The sequence below is a fragment of the Onychomys torridus genome, chromosome 1 (assembly GCF_903995425.1).
Source record: "Onychomys torridus chromosome 1, mOncTor1.1, whole genome shotgun sequence".
Lineage (NCBI taxonomy): Eukaryota > Metazoa > Chordata > Mammalia > Rodentia > Cricetidae > Onychomys > Onychomys torridus.
Window position 1 is genome coordinate 117,775,388 of NC_050443.1, and position 9,708 is coordinate 117,785,095.

A 9,708-nucleotide genomic window follows, 5' to 3' on the forward strand; every position below is an offset into this window, starting at 1 on the left:
GGATGGAAAAAAAGAGGAACCCCGGAGCTGTGGGGAACCACCAGGGTTAAGTTCTCAGTCCTGGTCTTGGCTGGTCCAGGGCAGAGCCAGCCGAAGTAAAGAGAAGCAGACGATTGCCAGCATATCCCAGAGCCCTCAGGCATGGCAGCCAAGGGTTCAGCATCTTGTGGGGCTGGCACCACTAAGCCACCACTGTGGTCCTGACTCATGCTCTAGCATGACGAGTATGTGGCTTCTTTCAGGTCACCTCAGAGTGAGTCTCCTAGTTCCTCAGGCCTGGGGAACTCCAGCCCCAGTCAGGCTCCTGCCCTGCCCGTTCTTCTCCGGGTGCTTCCTGGGGTGCTGGCTTTGGGTGGGCAAGCCAGAGCTTGCCTCTGAAACACCTGTGGTACCAGTTACCTAGGCCCCACTTGTTTACCTCTGTTTGTCCTTGGCACAACACACACTCCAGTGTTGAGTGAGTCCCGCCCCAGGGAGTGATATGATCACCCTGAAGCCTTGTTTTCTGTTTTCCCAGTTACACCTTCTGCCCTAAACCCCATCAGTTGGTCCAGGCCCAGCCCGTGAGGCCTAGTAGGCAGTGCTGGACCAGAGAGGAACAGCCAGTGCAGGGCACATTCCTTGTTCTGCCAGCATGGGAACCACAGCCTCTCAGCCTCCTGGACTGCATCTCTGTCATCCATCTTGAGGCTACCATCGTGACACCTCTGCTGGCCATCACACCGTATATATTGTCACATCCATAATCTCACAGTTTCACAGTCCCAAGGTATCACATAGTCAAATACACAGCCACACACCGCCACATACTCTCCCAATGCCACACTGTTATATACAATCACACTTTGTCACATCAGCAGGTACAGAGTGTTACCTATAATCATACACAGTATCACACTGTCACATACACAGTCATACGTATTGTTACATATGTAGTGACACTAAAGCCCACAACACTGGCCTCCACTTCCTAAAGCCCTAATGCTGCTGGGGGCAGTCTTCCTACTCATCACAGAGGCAGCCTCCATGTGTGTGCAACAGTGTTTGTGTGTGCTGCATGTCTGTTCATGCAAGCCTGTACACATACATGTGCATGCACTTGACCCCGAGAAGCTGGCCTGTACCCTCACTGCATGAGGGGACTTGGAGGGCTGGCCCGGTCTAGAGCTGCCTGGGCCTGTGCTGACTGAGTACCTTAGCCCTTCTCCATTCTTTCTGCCTCCCTGAGGTACAAGCATGGCTTTATAGATAGTGCTGTGGGAGCCCCATCTGGGGGGTTCTACAGTGATTTAGGGATGATTTCCCTGCTTGGACACTAGGAACCTAAACATGCCACAGGCACCAGAGGTGTCCCCCTCCACGGTGTGCTTCGGCTAGGATTATGGGAAGACAGTAGGAGCCACTCTCCTGAGGTCCCCTGCCTCAACTTGGAACAAGGCTCCGAGCACTAAGCTTTCCCAGTCAGCTGACCAGAGGTGACTAGTGCTGACAGAGCTAGTCACTGAGATACTGTCTTCCTGACTAGTCTGAAAAATGACTCAGTGGAGAGGATGATAGGGCCTGTAGCTAGTGACATGCTTCTGACTCAGGAAAGAAACCGTGCTTGGATCTCCAGCGGAAGCTGTAAAACCATGACATCAGTCTGAGACCTCTGCTACTACTTCCCGAGATCCTTCAGGGGCCAGCCATGGCCTAACGGGCTAGAGAAGGCTAGTTATGCCCACTCCCCTGGGATGTGGCTGCTGTCCAGGAAGGTGAGGATGTTCCAGAGGCCAGAGGTACCAGCCAGGTCTTGAAACCAAAGAGTAGCACAGCTTGCCCTGGCCATCTAGGCCCAGGGTTCAGGCCCACCTGGCTCCCCAAACCTTCAGGACAAAGTAGGTAACAGCCTACTTTAGAAGGGGTGTAGCATCCTCCCTCTCCCCTAGCCCCTCCTCCTGCCATGCCCTGCGACCTTCCCCTCTGTGTCCCCCTGCAGTGGAAAAGCCCAGCAGGCTCAAGCCTGAAAAATCTCTCCCAGGGGTCCCATTGGCGGACTCTCCCAGAAAACTCTAGAGTGGCTGTCACCCTGGCAATATGGTTAACACTTCCCACCCACCCCGGAAGGCAACTCCGAGACATTGCACGTGCCAGGACCTTGTGAGCTCACCAATGCAGCAATCAATAATGAGGACAAGACACTGGGGCATTGGGAGAACCAAACTCAAATCTGTCCAAATATGTCTCCAGCCCCAGGGTGCTCTGGCCTCTACAGCTGCCCACATTCACATGTCTCACTCTGAAGCTGCCTGGTCAGTGAGAGGCTCCAGTTGGGTTCAGGGTCAAGGTCTGAATGGCTCTGGATGGGGTCCCCTCCAGATTTGACGCTCCTCAGGTCTCATCAACTCCCAGATCCGTTGGTCTTTCAGCTGTACCAGATGCTCCAATCTCATCACCTTCATCTGCAAAATCTTCAGAAAGCATACAAGTTTGAAAGTATCCAAAGATGCCCCCTACCTGCCAATTAGGCCATGGGCAGTTCCATCCTTTAGAAATGAATGTCCAACCCCAGGTCTCATGGCTGGGGGCTGGACCAAAGGCCCTTTGTGAGGGCACTGAGAAAGATGAACACCAGGATCCTTGGGGAAACTTCTACAGCCAAGGAGCCTGAGGAGCTTAGGGGGCTGGCAGACCAAGGAGGGCTGGGTTTTCCTTCTGCTCCCTGCAGGGATCTCCCTGACATCTCTGCCTGTTTCCCCTGTATTAGCCAGAAGGGCTAGACACAGGGCAGGGCAGGGCAGGGCCTGAGCTTTCTGTGTTGTGAGCCCAGCCCCTAGTTGGGAAGATCTCCAGGGCACATATGCCAAATCAGTAGCGGGCTAATAGGTGTGTAGCTGTTGGACTCCGTTCAGCGTGTACTTTCAAATGTTGATGACTCAAGAGTAAGTGAAGGAGGGCTGTAGATAGGCCAGTGGTTAAGGTTAATAGTGCATATTCTTGCTGGATTTGGTGGTGCAAGCCTTTCATCCCAGTACTTGGTGGGTGGGGAGGTGGTAGAGGCAGGTGGATCTTTGTGAGTTTGAGGCCAGCATGATCTACAAAGAGAGTTCAAGGACAGCCAGAGCTATGTAGAGAGATCCTGTCTTAAAAAAAAAGAAAAGAGTATGTACATATTGGTAACCTCTTGGAGGGGATCAGAGTTCTAGTCCTACTACCCACATCAGGCAGCTCACAAACACCTATAACTCCAGCTGCAGGAGGGTCTGATGCACCTGGCCTCCATGGGTATCTGCACTTAGGTACACATACCCACACATACACAAAATTCTAATTTTTTTTTTTTGAGACTGCATCTCTCTATGTAGTCCTGGTTGTTCTGGAACTTGCTATGTAGACTAAGCTGGCCTTGAACTCATGGAGATCCTCCTGCCTCTGCCTCTTGAGTGCTGGGATTAAGGGCATGTATCACCATGCCCAGTTATAGACAATTTCTAAAAAAACTAAATAAAAAAGAATCAGTGAATGAAGATGGGGCTGTAAAAGCCAAGGATGGTAGCACACACCTATAATCCTAGCCCTGGGGAAGCAGGGACAGGGCATCACTGAAAGTTCAAAGTCACTCTGACTCTTTAGCAAGATTCAGTCTTACAACACTGAAAAGAAAAAAAAAAAAAATGAGTCTTCAGAAAGAGCAGTCAGAGACTCCCCACACTGTTCTGCCTTGGGCACAGTGGCTACAGGCTTACAGGCTGGGGTGTCTGTGGCCTCTCCATGCCTGCTTCAAGGATGACCTTGTCTCCAACCTTTTCCCGTCAGAAACAGAGACCCCACCATGTTCCTTGGGCAGAAAAACTGGATCTGTCTCATCTCCATGTAGTGTGAAGGAAGGCATATGTGGAGTAAGGTGGGGTTCCAGCAGACAATGGAAGACAAGGCCCCTCCTTGGACCCATGGGGTGTGACACTGTGTTCATAGCCAGTACATAAAGCCTATTTTCTGGACACCTTCCCATTACTCTTCATTTGGTGACAAACTGAAAAGCCAGGGAGCTGTGGCTAGGTCCAGCAATGGATTCCACCCCATGTGGCCCAGCCACAGGCTTGATACATAACATCCTGTCTATCACCATATATTTCTCCTATGACTCCTGGTGTCTCTTCAACTCCAAAGTTGTGTATCTCACTTAGCGACAACTTATAGGTAGTACTCAACCCTTTAATGGCAAGTTGAGTGTCAACCCTTAAATGGCAAGTTGAGTGTCAACCCTTAAATGGCAAGTTGAGTGTCAACCCTTAAATGGCAAGTTGGTGTGTTTCCGCTCTGGGTCTCCAATGAAGAGGTACAGTTCCCTTGGTCAGCAGATGAGCCTGGGCGGCAGTGGGCAGAGCTGGGCTATGAACAAGCAGGGCAGACAGAGGCAGCAGCTTCAGTTCTCCTCACTGCTTCCTCTCTACTTTTGCTCACAATTCCAAAGCCACAGTGATAACACATCACATTTCCTGTTTCACAAGATAACTTGTCAAATGTTTGGTACATACACAGGAACTGAGGTGATACTGCAATTTCCGACAGGCCCTGTGACCCTGGGGTCCATTGGCCCAGACTGTCCACTCTCCTCTACTGCCTCAGCTCTTGTGCTCCCGGGATACCAGGAGAGGTAAAAAATAGTAAGGGGCACTGGAAGTTTCTGGTGAAAAAGTAGCAGAAGAGATGTGTGCGTGCAGAACCAAATGTACATCAGAGAGCAAGGTATGCACCATACAACTGGACATATACTGTAGGACTAGGTGTGCGCTCACAGAGCCAGGAGCACATCCACAGAACTGGATGTGCATGCACAGTACCAGGCATTAGCCCACACAACCAAGTATACACCACAAAACCAGGTGTGCACTGCAGGACTAGATATGCACTACAGAAAAAGCCATGTATCATAGAGCTAGATGTATACTGCAGAGCTAAGTGTGTTCCATAGAACCAGATGTGCACCAAAGCCAGGTGTGCATTGCACATCTAAATGCTCACAAGGATCCCCAGGTGAGTTGTTTCCAGGGCCCGGGCCTTTGGAGATGGGGAGAAAGATGAGGCCCATTTCAGGCTCGTTATGGGAGGGGGCAGGGAGGCAAGAGCCTCTCAGCCAGCATCCCACTCTATCTGCTTTCCAGATGTTCACTCAGCACCTGCTTCCTGAGATGGGCCTTGGTCCATGCAGCCATCCTGTCCCCTGTGCTGTACTTGGGTATGGTGTGGACAGACCAGTAAAGCTGATGTTGAGTATATTAGGGAGTCACCATATCTTTCCTGCCTCTGAGAAGGACTAAAATGTTTCAGTGACTGTTTTTTCTTTTCTTTTCTTTTTTTCCCGAGACAGAGTTTCTCTGTGTAGTTTTGGTGCCTGTCCTGAATCTCACTCTGTAGACCAGGCTGGCCTTGAACTCAGAGATCTGCCTGGCTCTGCCTCCCAAGTGCTGGGATTAAAGGTGTGCGCCACAACCGTCCGGTCCATAGACTGTTTTCTAAATAGTACAAAGAATGTGAATTTGCTCTGGTCAGGGCCCTGCACACTCCATATGCCCTTCATTGGGTCAGTGCCAGCTCTGCAGTAACTCAGCCAAGGAGTCTGAAACTGGGGCAATGGGTCCCTCTGCATCCTTGTTGGGCAGCAAGGATGTCCAACAGGACCATACCTTGACTGTCTCCTGCAGAATGGCTAGTGCTTGCTCCTTATCCTCCAGCTGCTGCTGGATGCTGGCCAGGTGATCCCAGAGCCCTTCAACTGGGTCCCTGAAAGGTAAACACTGACCTTTAATCCAGGATAGGGCTCATAAGGAGGTGGGCAGGGAGAATATGAGAGATAAGGGTCCACCCTCTGCAAGCACAGCAGCCCATTTTCTCCAGATCCCTTTGATTCTGAAGGGTCTTCATGCTGAAGGGGGTTGGAGGGCTCTGTAGGCCTGTATGACAAATAGACACCATCAGCTCAGGACCCTGCTTCTGACAGGCACCTACTAGTGAGAGTAAACGTGGATGAGTGTGTGTGTGTGTGTGTGTGTGTGTGTGTGTGTGTGTGTGGTGGTGATGGTGGTGGGGGATAAAGGACTTGGTCCTAGCTTGCTGTCAGGGCCCTTTGCATAACCCTGTAAAGCTCAGAAATGGCTTCCCTGCATGGTTCACAGGCTCCCCCCTTGGATGGTTGCTCTCTGGGTATTGATAGAACCAGGACCTTAAGTACTCTGCCTGCGTAAGTGAGGGTGCCTTCCTCAGAGGCCTACTAGCTCCTCTAGGCCCAGGAGGCACTTGAGCATACCTGCCCTCTTTTGAAAGGTTGTGAGCTCATGGTTGTCATGTGTCCAGCCTTTAGGAATGTAGTGATGTTCTCCACAGGAGTCCCAGAGGGGCTCTGACAGGCTACAATTACCCACATTAGGATCTTGAGTCCTAGTGGTATATGGGTGGGTAGTAAGCCCTACCCAAGGTCGAACAGCATCCACATTGGAGAGTCCTGGATCCTGCAGAGTACAAAAGTTGGGAAGTAAGGTGTAGCAGGGATGGATATGTCTGGTCTCCACTCTAGGTGGGGTCAGTGGGTAAACTGGGAAAGGCTTGAGGTGGTTGTAGTTGGAACAATTCTTTTAAGTGTTTTCACTGCCCCAGGATAGATGGTTCAGGATGGGAAGGAGATGGGGACCTGGGAAGATCCCAGGCAGCAGGAAAGTCAGGAGTGACTGTAAGTGGGTATATAACCTCATGTATTTTGTCTTTTTTTTTTTTTTTTTTTTTTTTTTCCCAGAGCTGAGGACCGAACCCAGGGCCTTGCGCTTGCTAGGCAAGCACTCTACCACTGAGCTAAATCCCCAACCCCATAACCTCATGTATGGACTTCATTTCATTCTGGACCACAGGGACATTCATTTCTGTTTCATTCTCACACAGACAGATTATCTGACTGTGCACCAAGGGCAACAGACACTGCCGACTTGCAGGCTGAACTGATGTGCAGACACTTACAGCTGCACTAGCTGAGCCTACTTGATGAACAGTGCCAGTCTCCATTTTCTTCCTCAGTGCACACAAGACAGACTCGATAACCCCAGGCCTGTTGGACACCACTTTTTGGATATCAGCCTCTGAGATACAGAAGTGCAGCTTTCGAAAGACTTTCCTGCAAAGAAAGTGGGGGTGCACTCTCAAAGCAGTGCCGCCGAGGGCTAGGAGGTGAGCCCTCCTGCAGTCCCATCCTCGTGCTCATGGGCCATGCCTTCCAGCTACTGGAGAGCATCCAGCTTCCTCGGAGAGGGGAGGCTAACAAGGTCTCCTTTTTGTTCTACAGCCCAGGGGCCCATGGCTATCTCCTTCCTGGCCTAGTGGGCCTATGTCTCAGGAGGTCACAGAACTCCTGATGCACTCTGCTACGTCAGGCCATCCTTGTCTTCCTGACTGCTTGACCTCTGCTAAGTCCTGCTTTTTGTTTTCTTCCTTCCTTCCTTCCTTCCTTCCTTCCTTCCTTCCTTCCTTCCTTTCTTTTTCTGACTCTCTCTCTCTCTCTCTCTCTCTCTCTCTCTCTCTCTCTCTCTCTCTCTCGGTTTGTTTTGTTTTTTGTTTTCAAGACAGGGTTTCTCTGTGTAGTTTTGGTGCCTGTCCTGGATCACACTCCGTAGACCAGGCTGAACTCACAGAGATCTGCGCGGCTCTGCCTCCTGAGTGCTGGGATTAAAGGCATGTGCCACCACCACCCAGCCTGTAAGTCCTATTGATACAGCCCAACAGTCCCTGAACTCTGCAGCTGGGCCCTTTCAGGCACGATCACCTTCCTTGAGGTTTCATTTCAACTCTACCCTCTCAAACATGAGCCCATGGGACTGTGCCCAGGTCTGAGTCCTACAATGCCCCTAATCCAATCTGAGCCAGTCCTGAGGGTTCTGACTTCCTCCATACAGCATCCTGGGTACCCACACATGTTCCCCACCTTGCTCTGCTCAGTCACTTCCTCGTGGCCCTCTTGATTTGACCACATCTGACATGTCATTTTGTCCTACTCCAGTTGTTCTTGGTATCAAGTAGCACAACAAACATACAGGCAGGGGCTTGTCTGAGGACAGTTTGGGGGTGGAGTGAAATGTACCTCCACTAATCTGTAAGAGAACATGGCTACCTGGTGGGCTGTAAGAGAACCATGGCTAGCAGGGGGTCCCCAGAAACCCTGGTTGTGGTACAGTTCTGTAGGCAAGGACCCACAGTAATGTCAGAGACCCACAACGAGAAACTTGTCCCAAAGGGGCATTAGAGAGTATCTCTGGGTCAACCTAGGTGGGCTGAGCTCCCAGGCCTTGCCTGTTGAGAAGGCTCCAGTTGCTCAGCTTCTGGTCTGTACTGCAGGCGGGCACGTAGCTGTGCAAGTCCACCAGCCGAGGGTGGAAGTACTTCACAATCTCGGCCACCAGCACTGTGGGAATGCAAGGTGAGCTTGGCTTCCCTGGCTAAGACCCTGGGTTGCAGTTGTAATCCCTGATTACATGAGATGTACAGAGAGAAAGGGGAAGGGCACAAGCTCGTCCTGGGGAGCCCGTGATTGTCCCTGAGAGTCCTCGATACCACACCTAGACTCCAGGACAGAACAAGTAGTAGGATGGTCTGGGGAGCTACCTCGGGGTGAGAGCCCTGGAGGAGCTGGAAGAGCATAGGAGGCCACAACTGCCACTACCTTTCCTAAGGAACTAGGTGTGTGGACTCAGACACCGCCCCCCTCTCCTCCCGTGCCCTGGTACTATGGGGCTGGAGTCAAGGGAGGCCCTCAGCTATGAGCCCTCTTCATCATAGGCCCCATTGCGCCTCGCCCTCTCTCGCACCACCATCACTGAAGTCCCGAGCCAGGTGGCGCTTGGGGCGGCTGAGTGGGAGCCGGTCCAGCCAGGCGCAGAGGTTGTGAATTTCCTCGGGCGGTGGCAGGAGCGCAGCAGAGCTCTGCTTGGAAGCATTGAGCATGGTAAAGGTGTGGGTCTGCAGCAGCGAAAAGCAGCAGAAGAAACCAGAAGGCATAGGACCGTTGCTGGGAGACGAGGCACAGCCGGAAGAGGCGGGGCCCGCACCGCACCGGCCCTCCTCTATCCCAGGTAGGATTGGTCCTCCTACATGTCAGGCAGAGGACGGGACTAAATTACGGTGGATGGTTAAAATTACGGGAGAAGGTAGGTGAAATCGTTTGATCCGGTGTAATAAAAGCAATCTGCTTTTTAGAAAATGGTCTGTAATCTACTGATAAAATCTTTATTAATGAATAGTGTTTAGCAGTAAGTTACACAACCATTCTGTCCCAACCCCGAAATGATGGTGACTTTTGTCCCATCACCCCACCCCACCTCCAGAAGATAGGCTTTTTCTCAGTAAGTCTCATTGGCCAGCGGGATGTAGGAGATACAGGAACTGTGCAGAGCTGCCCCGGACTTGGGGAGGAGTCACTGGGTGAGGGCGGGTGCGGAGGTTGCTGGGAGGGGTCTCCTGGCATCCTGTCTACACCAGAAGACAGGCACACCTGCTCACTGCAGGTGATGCTCCCCAGCCTAGCAATTGCAGACATGTGGCCTAAACTGGCCAAGGCCAGGGAGAGGACACTGGTTCAAGAGGGCAGCTGGATAGCAAGAGCCACATAGAAATTATTTCTGAGGAATAATCACTTGTAGGACCAGTGATTGCAGGTGTTATGCCCAGAGACCGCCAAAAGACCACCATGGA

The 9,708-nt window shown here is 51.7% G+C and overlaps 1 protein-coding gene across 1 annotated transcript; it reads right to left on the minus strand.

Annotated features, from left to right (window-relative positions):
- Positions 1 to 2,159: 2,159 nt before the first annotated feature.
- On the minus strand, positions 2,160 to 8,991 carry LOC118579365 (sperm flagellar protein 1-like). The gene is made up of 7 exons (XM_036180556.1): positions 8,826 to 8,991; positions 8,311 to 8,422; positions 6,988 to 7,141; positions 6,287 to 6,488; positions 5,846 to 5,933; positions 5,667 to 5,763; positions 2,160 to 2,450 (listed from the first exon to the last, which is right to left on the minus strand). The coding sequence occupies exons 1-7, from the start codon at positions 8,959 to 8,961 to the stop codon at positions 2,322 to 2,324; spliced, it is 918 nt and encodes a 305-aa protein (XP_036036449.1). The 5' UTR covers positions 8,962 to 8,991; the 3' UTR covers positions 2,160 to 2,321.
- Positions 8,992 to 9,708: the final 717 nt, after the last annotated feature.